Below are 23,424 nucleotides of genomic sequence, written 5' to 3'. Positions count from 1 at the left end.
GTTGGTGAATTGGAAACAAACTATGCAAACAGCAAAGGTCAAGTACACATGGAAAAAGACAACTGGCCAACATCTGCAAAAAAATTGAACCAAACAACAGAGCAGTAACTGACCAACTCTGTTGTGTTATATAACTTTGACTTTACTCACACTGGGGTCTTGTTCAGTTAGTGCCCACAGGCTACCATTTACTGGCAATGTTTATTCTTTCCTTTCTAAAGAAAAACTGTCAGAGATCACTGTGATGAAGCCAAAAAAAGATTGTAAGATTTGAAAGAATTAAGAGCCATAACAATGAACCACACCACGATGGACCTCCAACCCAACCTAAGACAACTGCTCCACATTACAGCCTATTCTTTGGGACAAAAGAGAACAGATTTTCACTGGCTTTTTAATTCACAGCTTTATATCAGAGTCAATGATCTTAAGGCTTGCTTGTTAAGGTTTGTTTAGTCCAATATCTTTGGCTGCTGATCTCTCCAGGGTCATTGAGAGAATCCTGATGGATGGGTTGTGGTTGTGGTCACACACATGTTCAAGCGTGGCACTAACAGGTTGTGACCTAGCATTAGCTAACTGTTTTGGCCAATGGTACATGGGTTTTCATGAAAATCCTGAAAAGTGTAGTAGATTTTCATGTAACTTCAGCATCATACACACTGGAGGAAGACACTGAGTTTTACACACAAGTGTTCACAAAAGTAGTTCTTTTATTCACAGTGTCTTTGTGTAACATCACCACTGATATCATTTATTCACATATTTTATTTTATTATATTTTATTTTTTATTTTATTTCTACACATGTACAAATTTGAATTACTTATTATTTAACAGGTTTACAAAGGTTAATTGACAACCATAAACTGGAATTATTTGGGAACATCACTTCACAAGCTCACAATCTTTTTAACCCTAATTTGAACCCATTTGTGTCTCCTCCTAGATAAGAAATATCTGTGCTGTATCCAAAGGAAAATTCAGCTCAACTGTTTCCTTTAAGTACAATCTAATGTTTCAATCCAGAGCCACTGACTATCAGCAGGGGCTGGGGTAAATAGACTTGTAAATCTAGACACTTTGAGCCTTACAGTCTAGTATAACACCCACATCAAAGGAAAATTTCATTCTCAACCAGCTAAACTTTGTCATCAAGAGAACTACTTTGGTTCAAAGGTTCATTAATCCATTCACTCCATGACTATGTAGTTTCAGGTCTCTAGGGTTTCAGTTGTATAGCTTTCCACCATGCTGCCTTTATAAAAACCATGTCAGCAATAATAGAAACTACATCAGTACTATTCCATGACATGCATCACTGCCAAATCTAACAGCACAGGTGAAATGACTCCAGGGTTAGACTCAGTGAGTCAGTATTACAAGGCAATAATTTGTCAGATGTGACAACAGACAGAGAACCTGACAGCTGCTGAATGAGGAAGTGATGATGGGAGGGACAGTCAGAGTATCTGTGTTACAGATCGACTAGTTTCCCTGTCAGGATTGATTACCTTAAACCAGAATTAACTGAGGGGCTTGTTTGTAGTGAGTGTTGACATCAGGAAATAAATGAGGGATATACAGGTATCAGAGGTGTATTCCTGTTACTCGTACCTCTTGCTTAGTCATGCCTTTTATTGGCTGTTTGCTGGTGGAGTTCTCATCATTGTCACTCAACTGATGACTCCTTGGCTGGAGCAGATAGACAGTGAGGGGGGTGGCACATAGCTGACTACACCCTCTCCAGACTAGTGCTAGAATTAGTAATGACAACGACAAAATGCTACAATTGGCGAAAGGGAACTAGACATTACAATTTGTGAGAAAATGGGCAAAAATCTGCATAACTAAACGTCACCCAGCCAGGGGGTAACAGTTTCATGAAAGAGGGTTTTAATTTGGCAAACTGTTTTCTTGGCTGTCTAACCCTGAAACTGTTACTCCTTTAGCCACATAGATTTTCTTTCTCTCAGCTCTGTTTTATGGGGAGTGGATGGACAACCGGGGATGAAAAGAACAGCATGCGGGCTCTTAGCTTTCTATCCTGAGGATTTTTGGACACATAACAATCCTCTGTTAAGATGTCTGCTTTGCTCTCTCGATTGGTGAATACATCAGTGTTTTTGTTCTTTTCAGCGCCTTGTCTGCAGTGTCACACTCACAGTTGAGATCTGGCACCCTTCGCCAACTTCTGACAGAAACTCTTTTTTCCCTGATTAAGTCAATTAATCCTGTAAGATTTAGTTAAAAGACTCCATGAAAAAAACGTGGATTTAATTTTGTGGAAAACCATTACCAGATCACAGATTTGATCAAAGGAGAAAAGTTAGCCTATGCTGGTAAAGATTAAAAATGTTGCACAAATTAGTTAATGAACAAATGTTGAGCAGAAATAAGTTACAAAATAATACAGTTTTTAAAAAGCTTGATTCAAATGAGCCAAACAACAGAGTGAGATTAAAATAAGAGTGAAAAGAAGAGAGAAACCAAAGCTCGGAATAAGCCTCGAAAGCAATTTGCAGCCAGAATAGATGCTAGTTAACCTCAGTGCGTATGCATTCAGACCAACAGGTCCTCTCTCTCTGGATCTCCAGTGATGAGGATGCGTTGCCTAGCAACTTGTTGGCACCTCGTCTATATCAGTCCCACCCAAATTTCTATTACTTTTAATAAACAATAAAAACCATGTAATAACCCATGCAATCAGTAGAAAAATAAATATTTGAAGTAGGAGCTATTGTCAATACACAGCATAGAGATATGAGTGGCAGCTATCTCCTAGTTATATTATGACATAAATATTAAGTAGCCTTTAATCTAATCAAATACCAAAAACAATGTCAACATTGAACCAGTTACATTATCAAAATGAAAACAGCAGACAACAGTTACAACAGACTTTAAGAATGCCAGATATGATTACTTTACACAAGATATAAAGTGTGAAATTATAACTTGAGCCCACAGGGAGAGAAGAATGAAAACAGCAGGATCAATTACCCCTGTGAAACCCAACGCATGAACTTAAGATGTGTGGGAAAATTTGATATTTAATCTGAAATCATGACAAAGCAAATCACAGGTAGACTCCAGTCAAGATGTGAACACATTTCAAAGATAGTTAAAGCAAACAGAAAGAACCTGACCACAATGTGAAGTGCCACAGCAAATAATCTGAATACATATGTTAATGAAAGATTTCAGTTTTTGAGTTTTAATGAATTTAAATTAGGTTTTCACTTTGTCATCATGGCTGGCTAAGTGTACATTGATGGCCTCATAACCACAATTTTATCCAATTAAAATTAAATCTATAACATAGTAAAGTGTGAAACAAGCGAAGGGATCTGAATACTTTCCGAACCCACATTTGCACTGGGTTATATTGTATTGTTATGAGGGATCCTTTATGTGTCATTCTACATCAGTCCATGTCTTTCTTTTCCTTGGAAGTTTGTTTAAAAAGTAATTATTGCAATAAATAAAACTACTACTTTCTATAAGTAGATAGATAAATGTAATTATAACAGACACTGACATTTTTAAATGCAATTATCTATTGTGTAGTCTAATCGTAACCGTAGTTAAGTTTTTCTATTTCAGAATCACCGCATATTGAATATTTTCTGAACTTGGTGATGCAAGGGAAATCCCACCACTGGACAATCTTTTCAGCTTCGCTTCATCCACTAAATTATAGCAGTTAGTCCCAGTGGCTGATTAGATAATGAGCTGCTGCTTTAGTAAAACAAACACTCATTACACTGACTACAAGAGTAAACTGAAAGAGAGGAACACCAAATGTTTGTCCTGCTCATCCAAAGAACAGACAAACAACATTATTTCTTGGTTATTAGAGGGCTGGGGCTAAAAATGTATGCTTGGTGTTACATTAGAATTTCCTCACAAGAGCAGCAGTTACTGTAAACTATGACAACATATTGAGTGACATGAACTAGTATCCTTTACAGACAACATATGGGAGAGTTAATACAACAGGGTCAAACTCATGTAGAATACCTGGTCAGGTTACACTTCATACAAACCCGAACATGACGAAATCTGTGCAGCTCAGTTTATATTCATGTCTCCTCTGTAATTCTTTGGTGTGGGAGTCTTCAAAACTGGGTCATCCACCTAGGCCAGTACATATGTGTGTGTGTATCTGTGTGTGTGTGTGTGTGTATTATTGTACTTAAACAAACACAGCTTGGTTATTCTGTCACAGACTTCACTCACATGACACCTTCTGATGCTTTCTCTCAGTTTCGAATAACATAAACAATAAAAGCCTGATGGGACACTGGGAAAATTCCGACACTGCTGACAATAAACCGTGTTTAGCCCCACACATGAAGATGCTATTGTTAACACTGCTGTGTTAAATGGACGGTGCTCCTGGCTGGGGACTAGTCAGTGCTGCTGCTTGTGATTTTCCTACCAAGCAGACCTGGCATACAGCGTTATGTAATAACGACAGGGAGGACACTCATGGCTTCACCACAAGACACTAGTTTTCACATGACAATGTGTCAGTGACAACAGACAATGTGTACTGTATGTCATCAAAACAAGACACAAACCCATGAAACACAGAACTGGACTAGATGCAAACAAACATCACCATGTGCACTTACATTCTGTTACTAATGCACATTATATAACAGTAGTCTGTTCCATTTGGAACATTTAATTGTCCATCTCCAAGCTGAGGACCTTTAAGCTCATGGCACATAAACTGCCCCCTCAGAATCCCAGGGCTTAGTAATTCATTTAAAATCAGTTGAATTATGGGTTTCCATGTAACTGCACAACCAAGAGGGTAAAAGTACAGAATGGATAATCTGAGTGTATCATACATTGTGGCTGAAGCAGTAGTAAGTAGTCCAGAATTGGGTGATTGAACAGTACAGTGTGTACTTCTGAGGTTACATTACAGAATGTTCTGCCCACGAGATACTCCTCGTGTTGAAGGGAATATTTTTTGGTATCATCAACTGATAACAACTGAACAAAGAAGATGAGATCAGTGCTTACCTCATGCAAATTTAGCTCTTTGACTTTTTCCTTCTGAATGACCTACGAGGCATAATAAGAGACAGAGACAGATTAGTCACTGGTTGAGACAAACACTGTGATGTGCAGTTCCTCTGGAAATACAGTGAAACACTTGACAACTGAGAATGAGTGTGTGATTAAAAAGGACACAGAGATAAGAGTTACCATAATGTAGTTACTGGTCTACAGCAAATGCATGAACACAAATGTGTGTGTGTGTGTGTGTGTGTGTGTGTGTTTGTGTGTGTTTGTGTGTGTGTCTAGTATAAGCTTGACTTACATAACCAACAGAGGACCTGACAAGTTAATGTTTTTAGCTGGCAGGTAGAAATATACGCAGGGATCACTGTAGTACCGATTCTACCATTTTCTCCATATGTGTGTGAATGTGTGTGTGTGTGTGTGCATGTGTTTAACTTTGACATGCCTGGGTGGTTTTGCATGCTGATATTACATAATTGAAGGACATGAGAGTCATGTTCATGCCCTCCATCACTCATTCCCTCTTTCTAGCTTTGCAGGCTAAACCCAGCTGAGGTGCTCAGCCCCAGCTGACTGTGAACCTGATTTGTCCAGCTGAGCGACTCGCACCCCTTCAGCTCAACTGCAACTTTCTCCACACAAGCAGATATACAGTTCTCTCACGCTTTAATTCTGCTTCACAGCAGGTTGTGTGTGATTTCAAATGTCCAGAATGCAGTGTATATATCTGTGTGTGTGTGTGTGTGTGTGTGTGTGTGTGTGTGTCACTGGAGTGCTTACTTGTTTGTATGCATATAGCTCTTTGTGCGCCTGGTGCCGTAACCTGGGGAAACGTAAAGACAAAACATCTTTTTGATTAGTGAGTGACCTTCTCCAGCTGACTATAAAACAGAGATAAACTATCCATACATCCTGGGAAAGGAGAGAAAAATGACAGACATGGATATCATTGCCTTATAAATACTTGCCTTTTGACACCGGTCTATTCTAGTGAATCACTGTTGTAGCAAATGGGTGTCAGAATTTAAAAGCAATTCTCAGTCACCAGAGAACATGGTAGTGAGTTGGTAATAGATTTTATAGATAATACATCCAGGTAATCTCACAAAATGTTTTTGTTGTGCATATTCTACATGATTGCTCATGTTTGAAAGAAGATGATTCTAATGATTAACCATTAACAGAAAGGAGTGAAAATATAACATTAAAATAACACTTTACCGAGACTCTGTTTAATATTTGTTTTGCTTAGTAATGCAAAAATTGGCTGAGTTCAACATTAACAGGTATCATTCTTAAAAGGCATTAAGCTGTGAAAACAAACGCTAAACTTTAGAGTAAAATATCAACTCACATCACCCAAAATACGCTGGATCAGATACAAAAAAACTTTACTGTAAGTTGTTGAGGGCCAACAGATACAACCAAAGTTCATGGTTTACATCAAACTCTTAACTTTTATGAGCAAAAACAAAACAACTCAGTAAATGACGAGAGAACAGGAAGAGAGCTGGGTCAGAAGAGATTCTAGGTACTGAGAATGAGACATAAAATATGTAGAGAAAGGGAAGAAAACAAGAGAAAGAGAGATAGAAGAAAATTCATAGGTTTGTAAGATTTACCTCCATAACAAGTAACCTTAACCTCTCGCAGCAGAGTGAGAGGGATCTGTAAAACAAGCAGCACAGTCTAGGAGAGAAACTGACATTTTGAAAGAGGTCAGCAAGTAAAGGTGCAGAGACTCCCAAGGGCAGGTGGGGGGGGGGTCAAGGGTCAGGGAGTTGTGGGTGACTAGCTGGGGTAGGGGTGGGGGTGGGGGGGTTGCTAAATGGCCCGTGGCCCATTGTCAAAGTGGGTGTGGAGAACAGACAGCTGAAAAATGAATCACAGGTGTCTGAACTGACCTTCCTCTAAAAGCTTCCTCTCAAACAGGCCACTCAAAATGTGAAATATGTGTGTCAGCCACCATCATGATCAGGAATCTCCAACTGGTTTGGTCTACATGTTGGTGTGTCACTAAACTACACTGTAGACTGATCTGCAGCTCTGTACTTTCACAGTTATTAACCTGTAGATTATTTTCATGACCACAGAAAGCCCCCCTGAAGAAAAACTTCTCAATCCTTCTATATGCTGCACTGCGTATTTCACATATAAGTGTGTGTGGACTGAGGACTCACTGAGAGAGGTGGTCGAGTGTTTCTGTGAAAGTCTGCCTTGTGTCAAACCATGTGTGCATGTTTGTTTTAGCTGAAATAATGATCTCTTACATGTCAACTCTAACATGCAAATTCCTTGTTTTCTTCATTCACCCATGAGTGAGAAAAGAGCTTACTATGGGATCTCTCCTGTCAGGCTTACTAATGCCTGATGGTACATATGATTGAAGTCATCTTGGGCCAGTTCCTTTGGGAGACTGCATCTTTAGACGCCTTTTCTGGAGCAAAAATCGCTCCTATTTTTGCCTTTAGTAAACTAGCAATCTTGACTTTCAAGTACTGAATCATGGTACTGCATCAAAGCAATAAAGTGTCTCTTTACAGTTAGAAGGAATTGTTGGAACACAGTAGTAGTTAACCTACTTACCATTTGCCCTGCAAGATAGGATATGACAGGGTGGCGGGTGGGGTGAATTTTGTTGGGAACTGCTGCTTCTCACTGTCTTAGATAAAAGATGCTGGACATTATTTCTGTTCAGTTTGTCACTGCTGGGACAAAAAAAAATCCCTGCAGCAACAGCAGCCATGACAATTTGATTAGACCAGTGGGGGTTAAAAAGAGGGACAAGGGAATGACTAGTAACCACCTCCACTTTTCCTTTAGGGGAAGTAATTATTGGATTACACTCATGGCTTAATGCATAAAAAGGGGGGTTTAGCAAGTAAATATAAATGGTTACAAACAAGAGACTTAAACATCCAAATGCAAATTTAATGAATATCCAAAAATAAATTTAATTAATGTAGGAATAGGAGGACATTAAGGAGGTTAAATGGCTCTTAAAAAAGGGTTATAGCTAGTTTCTTTGACGCCAAGTGCCATGATCATAATAATGTAGACAAGCAGCTTTGGATCTCAGCGTAGTGTTACTGTTTTTCCTATAAATTCAGATTATCAAGTCACCAATTATTGTATTGTATGCTACCATCTCCAAACTGTGCTGTTGAAACATTTCGCCCTTTTGTGAAATAACTATTAGCAAGATATATGCAAAAAACCCATACATTTCTAAAAAGGAAAAAAAAGATTAAGCCTTGACTAAAAGCCATAGTGACAAGTGTCATACAGTCTGTTGGAGAAAGTACGTGATCAAATATACTAACTGTTTCCACTGAACTTAAGAAATATCAGTACCTGTTAATGTATCCTGTTTATGCATAGCTGGTGAACTAGTACATGGGGACACTTCTGTATGAATAATTCATGAACCAGAGTGACCTGATATGTACATGGATTTTTTATGAGGACTGTTGCATAATGACAGTCTGTGAGAATTAACATTCAGTTCTCATTATAATTTTCAAGTCTCACATATATAGTGGAACTGACAGTTTGCTGGTCTAAAGAGATGTGCTGTGGTCAAAGCTGTTATGGTCTCCTCAAGTCAGGCTGCACTGAATCCTCTCTGAGAAAAGCTGTGTGAATTGTAAATTAACATGCAAATCTAAAATCTGTATAAAGAAGGAATTTGCTTTTTAAGTTGAGTATGTAAATGAATTAGTAGGACAAACCAGGTCCCTTCATAGACACTGCAGCCTGTGTTCACTGCTGTTATATGTGTAAGTAACAATGTGTACGGGCGTTTTTGGTTTCTCATGTTAACTGGTTTGAGAATACAACCCTCCAGACTGTTTGACTGTGGAGTGCTTGTGCTACCGCTCAACATTTTGGTGTTGCCTGCAAAAACTCTTGTAGTGCAAGCAAGATATTTTGATGGCGCGCAGTTCCTCTCTTACAGTGAATCATGATGAAAAAAAATTTACACTAAAAATTAGGTTTTTCCACACAAAGTGTGCTGGGGTTGTGGATGCAGCTACAACGTTGTAATAAAAACACTGGGTCTCTGAAAAGTAACAATCTCCTGCAAGCAACATTAGTATTGCAGCCAAGATGGCGCTGTAGTAAACAAAGAGGTCAATACTCTGCTGACCGACACACACAGCAAGACACTTGGTTTTGTGTGAAATGCGAATACACAATTATTTAGTCGCATGTAGTAATTACTTCACCACGACACATTCTTGGTAGCATGCAGTGGCAGTCTGGAGGGTTGACATGTCAATCCTACAAGCCTAAAAACTTGTTTCTTTAAAGAGATAAAAACATAGTTGTGTTTTTCAGCCTGGTTTTTTGGAAGGAAGCTCTGCATAGGAAGGATAAGAAGACTGCTTTTGTTGTACTACCTCCAGATTCATGATTTGTTGCTCCCAGTAGACAATGACTAGCCTAAGAAACCCCTGTATGACACTTTTCGTCACAAACCCAAACAGCAAAGCAACATCATACGCAGTTAAAATCCTATGTTGAGCCAAATCCAACGCTAAAGGATGAACGGATGTTACCTTATTAAGTAGCAGCAGAAGAGGAGGCTGAGGATGAAGACAAAGATGGCCGTCCCAAACACCACAATGTAGATATTAAGGGGAAGGTTCTGGAACCCTATATTTGGCATCCTGAAACTGTAGTGCGGGAAATCGGAGCTCATGGATATTCTGGATGGAGAGAGACAAACATACAGTGCTTGAGTATTTCCACACACTTCTACATACTCTGTGGACGCAATAATGAGACTGCATTAAATGAAACAAAGGAAAACCGAAACAAAGCTATTTTAGTTTGTCTTTGAAACTAGTTTTACTTTCAATATTACAGGAACACATTTTGGTTTCATTTTAAATTTGTTTTTACTATAACTGTTACTGTTTCTGAAAACAACTGTCTTCCTGCTTCTGTGGGAAGACGTAATAAACCACATTTTTTCCCACACTGTTGTGGATTTTTCAGTCTAAAAAAGACCAATGGGCTTTAGTAACTCTAGGTATAGGCAAATAGGCTTTCGTCTAAAGTGGCATATGAGGAAGAGAAACAGCATGCAAAGTAAGTCCAGTCTGTGTCCTACCAGTTTAACAAATCAACAGTTTCAACACAAACTGAACATTATAACCTCCGTTAATGCAGAATGTATTGCAGGACTGTTGTATTAGACTGCATTAGTGGTAGCTGGTATGTAGTAGCTTTGAGGTGAGGGCAGGGGACTTGGTTCCCGTCTCCACTGGCAGCTGGTGCACCTGCTCTGATACAGGTTAATTGATTCAAGACCTGTAAGAGACTGCTTTGGTCTCCACAGACACTAAAAACATTAGAGTAATTCAATAAAGCCATACTAGGAGTAAAATGCACTTTACCCCTTCATCCCCTCATCTCTCTAACTAATGAGCCAATAGCTGTCTTTGCACAGCTGATTTACGACTCAACGCAAAACTCTCTTGCTCTGGGGTTTACTTAAATTGAAAGCAAACAGCAGGCTGACAGCACAATAAGTAAAGTCTAGTCTCATTTTATTTATATTGGCTAATCACAAATTTGCCTCAAGGGGCTTTATAATCAGCATACAACATTATCTGTCTTTTGACCCTGGATAAGGAAAAAATCCTGTTTTCCCAAGTGGCCATTCAGAGAGAGAAATGGCTCTTTGTTTTCTTTTTTATTATTTAAAATATACTGTTTAAAGCTACATATTGCTTATAAGTGCCACATATTAACATCTATCTGTTCACATTATATGAGAATAACTACAAAAATTCCTTCTGAAAAACTAATGCAGGAAAGCCAAGGCGCACCAACAGGGATCCAATGGTCAAGTGCTCTTACTCAATTTCAAGGGGACATGACTAGACATGCCTACGCCTACTCGGAGAAGTGGGGGAAGGGAGGACAGGAATAACTTTTGCTCCTTTTAGAGCCCCTCCCTGTCCCAAACACCCAGAGCTTCATTCCTCTACACTCCACTGGGTAGTGGAAAGTTTTGTAGGTTTTGCTGTGACCATTAATAATCCTCTCCTACTCATGATTACACCATCTGCATCACAGCGACCCAAAAATTACATAAGGGAGATGTCTCACTATATACTCTCAGAAAAGCATTACTCCAGCCTGCATTGACAGCCATGAATTCAATGAAGAGCCACTCGTCTTATTTATAAAAGGGTTTGGCACAGTGTCATTGACCATTAAGATATGCTCACCTTTCTAGCTTTACATAAGAACCTGGCTCATGATATCAGAGACCAGGTGTGACAGGATTAGTAACGTTGAAGATCTCTTTCCAACATATGTTTCAGTGTTTCACTATGACTTCAGTATTACCAGATGAGTTTATTCTTTATATATTTTAAGTAAAAAGCTCTCCCTGTACAGAACATATACAGTCACTGGCATAAAGGAGAGGAAATAGGATGAGGGTAAATGCCCCCAAAACGGCGCTGACCTGTGCAAACTGAGCCCACTGCGCATGCGGTGAGAGTAAACATCACTGGCATGATTCGCTAATGCAGGGGCCAAACTAAACAGTCAAAAGACATCCAGGAGGTTCAAATGGTGGCTGGAAGACTCTGTCCTGCACTTATGATAAATCTTCTGATGAGACAAATAGCTCATATAAAAAGAACGAGGCTGGTGTGCTGCCTTCATGCAACTGCAAACAAGAGGGTACTAGACTCACAAACTGATAGAAACTGCTGTGAAAAGTTTATCCAGCAGCTCCCATGAAGGGGAGAGAACTGCTGACACAGGCCACAGGAATGAAATACCTGTGATTTTAGATAACACAATGAAACAGTGGAAACAAAATTTCAACAAAACAAAACTGTAATCACATTGAAATGAGCCCCACTCATAAACTGGAGGCAAACTGAATGACGATATGAACCATCTCCCCTCGAGCAGGAGAAACTAGGTCTAGGTGCAGTTGTGGTTGGGAAGGGAGGGTTTACCTACGGCTGAATGATTCATCAGTTATTACAATAGCTACTGAAGCAGTTTCGATTTCCTAACGACAAGAGCCATTTCACAAACTAACACACACATCTATCTGTTGCCAACAATTTAATCAGCTGTAGATAAATCATGTAATTCTGATCGTCCTCCTTTCCCTAATTTAAAGGCCCCATGCCAAACTAAAGCCCTGCTTCTCTCGCCAGCCTCTTTTGAACAGAGATCTCACTATATGCCATGTTTGTGCCTTTTATACAGAACGGCGAGGCGGAATAAAGGTGCAACACTCCTGCCTTGAACAGGCTGTACAAACGCTGCCTCTGTCTTTCCCTCCACACAACTTCCCCCCCACTTATCTAAACACACAAACAAACTGTGGAGCTACATGCCATAAGGTGACAACATAGAGTAAATACTAAACAGTTTAAGCTTCAACTGAATGTTGCTAGCCCACTTATTAGCACACCACTACATTTACTTTTCTTCAGCTAGTTTAAAAATAAATGACTAGTGTCGACCTCTACATCTTCTGTAGGAACACACACATATAAAACATACACGTACCCGTGCTTCATGCTGAGGAGCAGAAAGGTCTGCATACATCTTAACACACATGCCTTGAGAAGTGACATGACTCATCCTTCAGAGCCTCCTCTGTGCATTGCCTCCTGTTGACTTGTCTGGACCATATTCCTGCTTTAACCCTGTTCATAAAGGCTCCATGCCAAACTCAAGCCCCACTCCACTGGCTGACTCCTTTTGGTGTCTCTCTCTTAATGGCAACACAAAAACCTCCCCCTGCTCATCTGAACACACCGACATGCTGCCGGGCAAACACTCTGCATGCACATAAACACCTCTAGAGACATTTGAGACCAAAACTGACAATCCAGCTTACATAGTAGATAATTAAGTAAGAACAGAGGACGAGGCAGAAACAACTTCAGTCATTTCTAGGACTTTGGAATAATAATTGATAACCCAGTTTCACATGCCTAAAATACTGCTGGATTTCAGTTCTAATAAAATGAAAAACCACTGCTCCTTTTGAAGTTTTTGCCAACATGCTTCTGTAGCCACCAAGGTTAACAAATGATAATTCCTTGGTGTGTGTGAGTTTTCTCTTAGATAGTGAAGACAACATCAAGGAAAGTGAAGAAAGGCCTAGTCACTGAAAATAAATTAGAATAGAAATTATTCTAGCAAGAAAATGGTTTACATTCCAAATGCTAAATGAGACCAGCCTGGTTCCAGTCCTCTGAATTGCCGCCCACACCTCCCAGTTGGTCAGTGGGTCAAACTGGTCTACTGCTGTGCTGACTCACAGCTGTTCCCCCAAAACAGAAAGTTAGTGACGTTATGACAATCAATTATGACCATCAATGGGTTGAAAACTATAACCCAGTTCCTATGGCCAGAGCAGCTACAACAGGACGAAGAGACATAAATCGTCTTTTACAGTTCTGCGGACAGCTATCAGATATACATGCGGGTCATTCAGCTGCTAAGACTCTGGGATGTGATAGTATGTCAACCGAAAATATGTCGGCCATTACAAATACAGTTTTAAAAAGCCTTCTTCTCTGTCCCCTTCACTCTGTGTAACGCCCCTACAGTATCAAGATTCGCTGACATGGAGGATCTTGGGTACATCAAGCGATCTAGAAATCCAACCCCTGTGCGGTAAACAACCCACATACCACAAAAACCCTTTTGGGGTGTCACAACGTCCAACACAGGAGTGTGTCACAAGACAAGCCCACATGAACTCCTAAAATTGCCACTGCAAAAGGATTACAGGAGAAAAAAATCACCAGCGAGAACTAGGCCTGTAACAAGACACTGATCAATGGTTTGATGAGTATGTAAATAATGTGAATCCTGTGCGATGGATGGTTTTTGCAATCATCAGATCTAAAGCCAACTGAACAGCAGCCCTCTCCACCACCATCTTTTAAACAACAAATGAGGTAATACTGCTTAATTCTCCAAGTAGAGTTGATCATACTTGTAGACCATATGCCAAGACCCACTGAAGCTCCTAAGGCAGCCAGTATAGTGGCCCAACTACTTATTAAGACAGTTAATTCCAGATTTTACTTTAATGTGTTACCCTTCTCTTCTTGTTTAACAAATCTCACAATCAGATTTTTAAAACACGCAAACTCCAGAAATGATTAACTGACCATACTGTAGGCTTGGCACTAAATTCCCTCCTTGATGCTTTCAGCTACTAAACAGCATCTAAAAATACCTTGTTGCCCCTCTTCCTCTTTGGAACTCAAGGGCACACTCAGGACAAAAGCCAAACTTGCACACTTCACTGGAAGAGCCATCTCTACTGCACAACAACAAAAATAGAAATGTGATGTCATTGTGAATGCATCTCACACAGAAGATAATCCACTATGAATGTGATGACTTGGCAAGACAGTGTCATCTGGTTGGAAAGGGCAGATGTGACTTGCATCTGTTCTCCTTATCCCACTGTTGTTTTGTTGCCACCATTTCCCTCTCTCACTCAGATATTTTCACATGGCCTCACCCAATTACATAACCAGCAACAAGACCATGCACAGCACATCACATCCCTGGGAAATGAGAGTGAGTGGGCAAATCACTCTTCACATTTATTGTGCATGGTTTCCTGTGGTATAATGGAAGAGAAAAAATGTATATTTTCAACTACTGGGAAAAGAAAGAGATTAAGGGAAAAAGAAAAAATAACCATGTTTTTTATTAAGCTTAGGGGAAGTATCTTGAAACATATTTGGTGGCAGATGAATTAAAATGACAAATTTAACTTGTACTGACACAGGAAATGTATGCATCACTAGGGAACAATGCAGAAAATGAAGCATTTCCACTGTTCATTGTGACTTAAGGAATGTCATAGGTATGCTGTTATATGCACATCTGGATGAGAAAGACAGCTACACTTCAACATAAAAGGCACACGGCAGCTTTTAGGCATCATCAAGAAGCCTACAAATAAATACCCAGAAAACTATTCACCAATCAGCAAAATAAAATCATTAAGTCAGTCCTCAAGTCATCCATCAAATTCATCTACTTTCTAGCCCTTTGTATTTTGGGTTCACCATCCCCCTACCTGAGATTGAGAAACAGTCTAACGTACAAGCTAGATTCTGTTCAAGTCAAGGCAAATATTACGTGATAATATGCTTTTCTTTTCTAATGAAGGTCTCCACAGAATAAAACCATTATATGAGCTGCTGTGGCCCATGTATTGGGAACACGTAGCTTCCTCTGAGGATGGCATTACTCCCTGTGTAAGTGAAACAAAGGCAATGCCTCAGTATTACAGCATTCCCTGTGTTGGCTGGTAGCAGTTTCACTATAAGTATGTCTGAGTATTAACTCAGACTGCAGCTACCAACACTTCTTCAAAGACCTTTTTACTTCAAACAACTACATAAACTAGTAAGTACACAGACTAGACTTAGATTAACCAAACATGATCTTGGTAGTTGCAATAGTTGGTTGATTAAACAATTAAGTCTATCAAAAAAAACAAAAAACATTTGGAAACCATTTTGATAATCAGTTAATCATTAGTCAATTTTGAAGCAATAATTCCAAAAATGTGATAGTGTCAGCCTCTGAAAACCTCTGACCTTCCATGTGATATGGACCAGTGAGTAATTTCCTCACTACTGTTTAGCTAGTGACAGTTTCACATTACACAATCATATGATGGTTTTACACTGCACACAACACAACTGTAGCAAGGTTGATGTTTTTAGCAGGAAACTCACAGTTATTCTTAAACATCCGATCAAAGAATCCTCCCTTTCTCTTTGCTCAGCTATTACATAACTAATTCATCCTACACAGTGATGACTGTAGAGCTTAATCAAACATAACGAACACGCCACTCCTCCACTCATCCTCCTGAACTCTTCTACACTGCACTCATAAGCAGTAGTGCCTGAACCACTGTTACACACATCATGGACAAATGATGACCTCTCAATACGTTCTCACGTGAAATCATACGTTTCAGGCAGCTACTGGGGGAGGAAGAAGTAGCCATCTTTTTAAATCCCTTCAAACCATCTACATAGCATTAACTCTGTTCAGGATTTCCCTGTGATCAGCCCACAGCATCACATTCACAAGATGCTGTCCGAATGAGAAGTGGAAATTTCCACTAGCAGCCACTGCTGGCCATGAGATTTGCACATCTGAAACTTAATATGCCAAAGGGCAGCAACAAACACAGGGGCCTCTGAGGCAGAGCAAGAGACTCTTCAGAATGTGCTGGCTGTGGTAAGTGAAATGATCATATTCATATGATATTTAACTTATACACAACATTTTCAGCTATTTGAGTAAGGGGAGGTTGTGGGGCAATGGTCACTCACTTATCTGATCCGTCCATCTAAACATAATTGCTGCCAGTTGTTATGTTTTATGACAAGAGTGGCTAGTTAAACCGTCCTTTTAGCCAGAGAGGAGGAAAAACACATCAGTGCCATCAGAGACATGAAGATAATGATATTGATGATCATGCACCCCATTACTTTCTGTTCGAACAGTGTTTTCACATCAAACCCTGAAATGTGCATTACAAAAAGCTTGTTGGGCCAAGTTCTACAGTAAGTAGGTCGCTGTGGCTATAACTCTCCAGTTATGGAGATGTGGGAGGCACAGGATCTGAGTGGAGCTGACAAGGTCAACCTAATGTCGGCTGCTGATAGAATTCCAATTACTGGATTTACATCTAATATTACTCTCTGTATTGTCCAAAGCATTCATCAAACCTTGACACATATTATGATTTTATGACCATTTACACACGTCTTTTCCGGTGCAACAAATTCTAAATGTTCCGCTATTTGTTTACTGAAGGAACTGGTCTGTTGTAATAAGTGTCAAGTGTTCATGATATCCATGATTCAGTGAGTCATTCCATACAACACAATCTGACTTTACTACAAGTATCAAGGCTCAAGTTGAGATTTACAAAGTCACATTGTCATCATGACACATATGCCCTGGCTAATCCTGACCTAACCCTACACTGTAAATACAGTCAAGAAGAAAGCAAACTACAGTTTTAGACCAACCTCTAACTATATATTTCTATTTTATTCAAGGAAATAAGATCAGTAATTCATTTATAATATATCAGAAAGGGTATTCAATTTATAATTATGTAATCAAAGCAAGTCTTCACTTGCAAGCCTGATGAAAAGATGACCTGCCAATAACTCACCAAAATGAAAAAATTTGATGTGACCTTTCCTGTATTTGCTCTCTCTCCCTCCCCTTGAAGCCCATCATTCCTCAGTGGACTCTGACAGTAACACAAGCTGACACAAACAAGAGGAACTGACACACACAGCTGTCTCAGAGCACTCTTGTCTCCCATATCCAGTGCCACATTTTTCTGGAGGGTTTTTTTTTCTACTTTCAATGCTCCATGTCACCTCATTAACTGTCACCATCTGACTGGGGGGGGGTATGTTGACTTTTGAAAAATAAATAAAAAATTTGATGATATTCAAACTGTAAAAGACCTAATTTCAGCAATGTCTTTTCACAGCTACCTACTTTAGAGAAACAGGACCCTTGGTCCACAAAGTGCAGGGTCACAGTCACTAAAAATAAAACCTGGAGTCATGTGAGGGTAAGTAAGTCAAGCTGAAACATGAAAACAACCTGAACATAACACAAGTCATATCAGCTCTTGGGGTTATCTGCTATTGACCTGTAGGAAATAAACAAATAGTTGAACAATGAAACAAAACGAAACATACAAAAAGGTGTCAAGTTCATACACATCTAAAATATTAATTTGTCTAATTTCCACACAAATAGTCAACCTAGTTTCAACTTCAGTAATGCAATATTTTGATAATAGAGCCAAGTGCCTTGTGCTTGAGGCCAAGAGCAACAACCTAATGATTAGAGCAGCAACAGCAACAGAAGTATACAATATCAAATGTTAGACACTAACTGCTCCACAAGAGAAAATAGAAGGGAACCACTTATTGATCAACATTCACTACACTAGTAAAACTAGAAAATCCAAATCCTGACAAAACAGATACTGCAGTCCTTTGCGATGGATCTGCTTGTTCCCTGATCACGAAAATCAACCTGGGCCACAGCATTGTTGAGCTGATTCCATTGTGAGCAATGGTTAATCTCCAAAAGTTAAAGTCTGGCCTGCTAAATTAAGTATTTATGGTTTTACAAGTTTCATTTAGCCATCAATAACAGGAGCAGCATCATGTTCTTTCACACACCTACTAATTCTGCCTAATGTACTTTCAGTCAGAAGGAGCACTCTTAGATCAGCCATGTCTCAAGTGACCATTAAGCTAATTTTCTCAGCTGAGAAACATGTTATTTGGAACATGTTGGACCAGCTCTACATGTTTAAGAAAACACTGAAATCTGTTATGCAATGTGGTATTTGACTGTTTAACCTTTGCCCTCAATGTGAGAAATGAGTGCCTGTATGTAAGTTCCCCACACCTCATGAGTGTTCAGTAATGCACATTTCTTGTTAAGTGGAAAATTACACAACTGGTATTAACACACAGGCAGTATGAAATTACATTCTCTAAAATGACTAGCAGGCTTTATGAGTAGCTGTTCACAAGCTGTTCACCATCAAGATTATCGTAGTGTAAGTAATCTCTTCACTCAAGGGAGGGCGTTTTTATATTTGGTAATATTGGGTGTCAAGAAACACAGCTGACCCCCAGAATATCTCAGAGTACCTAAAGACCTTCTCCAGAAGCCTTCTAAATAGCAGTACTACCATTTACAATGCTGCATTAGAAGAATGGTGAAGTCAGAAGAAGACAAACACCTGGACTGTTTGAAGGGGCCAGTATAATCCATCAGAAATGCCTGTCAGATGGTCGGACAGTTTCAAAAACCCCCTCCTCGACATCTTTTCAAAGTTGGACTGGGGTGCCCAACTATTTCTGTAACTTTACGAAACCAATGATTCCAACATTCACACCCACTTCCGGCTGTGATAGGCCAGCTGTGCACAGGTGAGCATACGCACTGGGTTTTAACCTCTTTCTCTAGCTCTCTTCTTTCATTTGTTATACAACTATTTGATGCATTTTTTGCATGTTACTACTGAGTGCAATACTATGAATGTCTTCCAGGAGTCTGAAAAAGTGCACCATTCTGTCCTCAAGTATCACTATATGAATTGGGTATTCATTTGATTTATTTTTACAATGTGGTCAGACAACATATCATACAAACAACTTCTCTAGTATAACCCAGGGTAATCCAAAAAAAGTTTAATCATGGGCAACTGGACTCGGTTGTGGACACCTTGGGGTGGGGAGACCCAAGTATCTAAACCTCTGTGGGGTCAATATCAATGTGTGGCTTATTTGTAATGACAGATGTTTAAGTCGTTGGACACACGTTATGGTTGTCAAAGGCATGTCCCTTGTCCTTCAGGTGTAGGTAAACAGAGTCTTGACCCCCCTACACTGAGCGATGCATTTTCTAAATAAACACCATGGTCATCTCCTCAGGTCAAGACTCAGCAGCTTACCTACACCTGAAAGACAAGGAACACACCTTTGATGACAACAATGATAGGGAAGACAAGTGGTTTGAAAGAGGAGCATAGGAGGCCATCTACATCAAAGAAGAGAAACATCCCTCAGTTGGTGAGGAGGTTATCTGCCAACTACAAAACTCTCCTTTAACAACCATTCACACTTGGCCTCAGGTGACTCCAACAACTCTAACAACTATCATTACAACAAGGCAGGTGCACTAGCATCAATGGCCTTGATATCAACCCAACAGAGATCAAATACCTAGGGTTTCCCTACCAGTCAGTCATAACTGAAGAAGCATGTTGAATGAAAGGTGAAACATCTTCTGGGATCTACAGTACCTCAAAGTCCAGTTGCCCTCTAATGATTTTATCACAGAGCTCAGAAAGTTCACTAACACCACTAATCAATTTTCCTCCCCATTCTGGACATCTAGTCATGTGTACAGGGCAGTGAATAGTATTGCTCTCAGAGGTCAGAGTACAGATAGTTTGACAAATTTGAACTTTTGCCACACGTGTGCGTGCAGGATTCTGGCTAGTAACTGTAAATGTTCTCTGAATGCTAGATAACCTCTTGTGAACACTACCAATGAATTTGTGCTCGATCGTGGACAAGATGTACAGTCATGTGTAAAGAGCTGTGAGAGGTCAATGCACAGACAGGTCAACAAAACTGAACTTTTGGCGCAGGCCACTGTCCACCACATACTCCAGTGCAGGACTCCAGCCAGTCAACAAATTCCTTCCACAGCTTTACAATCTGATCAACAAATTTAGATACATTTGAGGGCTGCTTCCACAGTAAGTACACTCTGTGCATCAAAATAGGACAGTGATTTCTACCATCATCAGGGCTGCATGGTTTAGCAACAATACTATTTGCATCCCACAGACAATAAGCACCCATTTTCAACCCCATATACATTTGTCCTTCACAAAAAAAGTGATGGATGCACAGAAAAAGTGGATGAATGCAAACACATTCAACCTCAACAATCTCATACCTGCACTGCTGCCAACTATGCCCACTGGCGTGTTATATAGCTCAGGCGTGTTGCAGCCCACACAATGCTGTCAGTGTTGACGGAAACACAGAGAAAGCCCTACTGTTTCCCCACCATGCGTGTACACAGGGGTCATTACTGTCTAACTAACAGTGAGGAGCGATGAGGTTTAAACCACACTGGTGTTTTCGCACTGCCATGTGCATGTCACTGTAAAGCATCGATGTGACTGTAACAAGCGAAAAATGTGCGGTTATTAACGGTGACAGGACAGCACCGAGCCGACTGACTTTCAGCGTTGTGAGAGCTAACTTTAATCATTTCACACAGTGTCTAAATACACAAAGGCAAGCTGTCATCTTTACGTGGTTCCTGTGAATTAATATAGGAGTGGAGACAACTGGGCGTGGGCTCGGTAGCTAGCAGCGTTAAACGGCTAACCTTAGCCACGAATGACATAGCGTTACTTAACGTTATCCCACCGAGAGGTCTCCAGAGCGGATTAACTAACGTTAAATACGGCGAAGTCACCACAGAAACATCCATACATTCCTCTGAGAGGTCTTTCTGATAATATATAATGACTCCCAGGTTGAACTGTTTGTAAATCGTTCGTTTGACTGGGCTTGAACTCGTAATATGACAGCATCTGTGTCCGTTGCCAAGTTCTGCACATTGAACGTATCAGTTAACAGTTGGAGGCTAACGGTTAAAAAAGAAAAACACCATCCACTCACCAGCGATTCCCTCAGCCCCGCTTGTAGCTACGGTCTCCTGAAAGTGTTTCTCTTCACACACTCTGATTTTTTTGCTTGAAGGCTTTTCTTAAGGAAGCGACCCAAACTGAAAGCAAAGACCTGTCCTGGCAACAACAAAAAACGTCTTATCTTAACGTTACCAAACCCCCGCAGCAGGGCGACCTCATCACACAGCAGCCACCCGCCTGTAACGTCGATGTCTCCGGGTCTAACGGTGGCAGAAAACGACGGTAAATTCAGAAGTGGTGGGTGAGTGTGTGTCGTTGGCAGGGAGGCTGGGTGATCCCAAGAGAGGGACTTTCTCGTCGTGATTTCTCCAAAGGGAGGAAGAAGAAGAAAAAAACTCAGTCGTTGACAATGGGATTCGTGCTTGGCAGTCTGCACGGTTCGCACGTAAACGTCTGCAAGTCCAGGACCACCACCAGTAGCTAGATCCCACCTCCTCCTCCCAGTTAGCTCAGCGTACACACAGGCCGAGGCGGGTAATGCCACTGGAGGTTTTGAGGACAGCGTGTACGAGGGGGAGTGATGCTAGTCGGAGAGAGAGGGAGGGAGGAGGGAGGGGATGCTGCACATGGTCACGTAGCTGATTGCAAGTGATCCTTAAAAATAATGGTTCAGGTTAGAACCAATAATGGTCCTGTAACTGTGATGCCATGAGATTATCCTGCAGGGAAATCAAATAAAATAAGCACAACTAAGTACTAAACCACTGCTCAGTATTACCATTAAAAATCTATGTAAGACTACAAAATAAAAGCCTCATTCGTACAATTTACGAAAGCAGACACAGTAATTTAATTTGAAAAAAAAAATAGCCCATGTCAGCCTATGTGCTTAGTTGTAAGACTGGTAATAAGTATTATGTGGACTGTGTGTTGGATATTATAAACTTATTGTACTTGATCTGCAAAGGACCATTAAACATTTTCATTGCATCTGGACAGATCTGACACAGCACTTACAGCTGTGATTGTATAAATAACAGGATCATTTTCTACAGAAAATAACCATTTTACAATAAAAACAAAACACAAAAAATATATTGCAATGCATATTCATGTGTTAAAATAACATTTTTTTCCAGTATAATGTAATTTTATCCATCTTCTTTCATGTAGTTGCCCCTTTAACTTCAATGTGATTTATTTCATGGTTTGAATTTTCCTTATCACATCTGCATGCTTGAATACATGGGGATAATTTAACTATAATTCAGTTCTAAGTGTCAGTAGTTATCGTCTGGATTTTCAGGAAATAAAGATCATTCTTAGACATGGTTGATATTGTGCCAAGTAATACAAATATTACACCAAAACAAATGGTTCTCTCTAATTATATTCTCCCAGACTGTCATTAGGACTGGTCAAAAACAACAAATGTGACCAATAGTCTTCAACTGGAGAAAAAAAAACAGTGGTGGGAAAAATATTTTGATGTTTTGTTTCAGTAAAAGCACTCAGCAAAACACTTAATAATACCTGTTCTTTCAAGCACCAAACACGAAAAGGATAAAGGTTTATCTCTTTACCATATGGAACCACCACTGATTCTAAATTGAACCTTTATTTTGAAGGGTGGTTATTGAAATAGCAGCAAGCAGTGTTTATTCATGTCTGCCTGCTGTAGTGTACTGAATGCTGTTGGGTCTTTCTCAATGATGATGATGATGATGATGATGATGATGATGATGACGGTGATTCCGGCCTCTTTCAGTTAAGGCTGAGTAAGAGACTCATACATGGCAGTAATATCTCCAAATTTCCTTATTAAATATGTTTAGACGTCACAGCTATTTCTGCGTCTATTTTCTCCAAGTGATTTTGTCATTTACTGAACAATAAACACAGTGTTGTTTTCCTCTGAAACATGTCACATGTATTTCTGGGAATGGGACAAAATAAGCCTATAAACTAAACGATAAATGCCCAAATTTAAAATAATAATAATAGTGAGTGGAGTTTCAGGGACTTTTTAGTGGGCAATTCAGAGTCAAGTCTGGGATTTCCTTTGCCACAAATGAGGAACATACAGCTCTTGATAGCTGTAAG

At 39.9% G+C, this 23,424-nt stretch overlaps 1 protein-coding gene across 2 annotated transcripts in view; it reads right to left on the bottom strand.

The window, feature by feature from the left end:
• rnf24 (ring finger protein 24) overlaps positions 1–23,133 on the bottom strand; it is a 29,383-nt gene extending 6,250 nt beyond the window's left edge. The window contains exons 1-4 of one of the 2 annotated variants that reach the window (XM_018695695.2): positions 21,353–23,133; positions 9,605–9,754; positions 5,823–5,865; positions 5,040–5,081 (exon numbers count right to left, since the gene is read on the bottom strand). In XM_018695695.2, coding sequence (XP_018551211.1) covers positions 5,040–5,081; positions 5,823–5,865; positions 9,605–9,747 — 228 coding nt within the window. In that variant the 5' untranslated portion in view covers positions 9,748–9,754; positions 21,353–23,133. Of the gene's footprint in view, positions 1–5,039; positions 5,082–5,822; positions 5,866–9,604; positions 9,755–12,599; positions 12,833–21,352 lie in introns of those variants that run through there. The other variant, XM_018695694.2, reaches the window with a different exon arrangement.
• Positions 23,134–23,424: the final 291 nt, after the last annotated feature.

The sequence above is a fragment of the Lates calcarifer genome, linkage group LG5 (assembly GCF_001640805.2).
Source record: "Lates calcarifer isolate ASB-BC8 linkage group LG5, TLL_Latcal_v3, whole genome shotgun sequence".
Lineage (NCBI taxonomy): Eukaryota > Metazoa > Chordata > Actinopteri > Centropomidae > Lates > Lates calcarifer.
The sequence above is the reverse complement of the archived record's forward strand: the minus strand, read 5'-3'. Positions and strand labels throughout refer to the sequence as shown.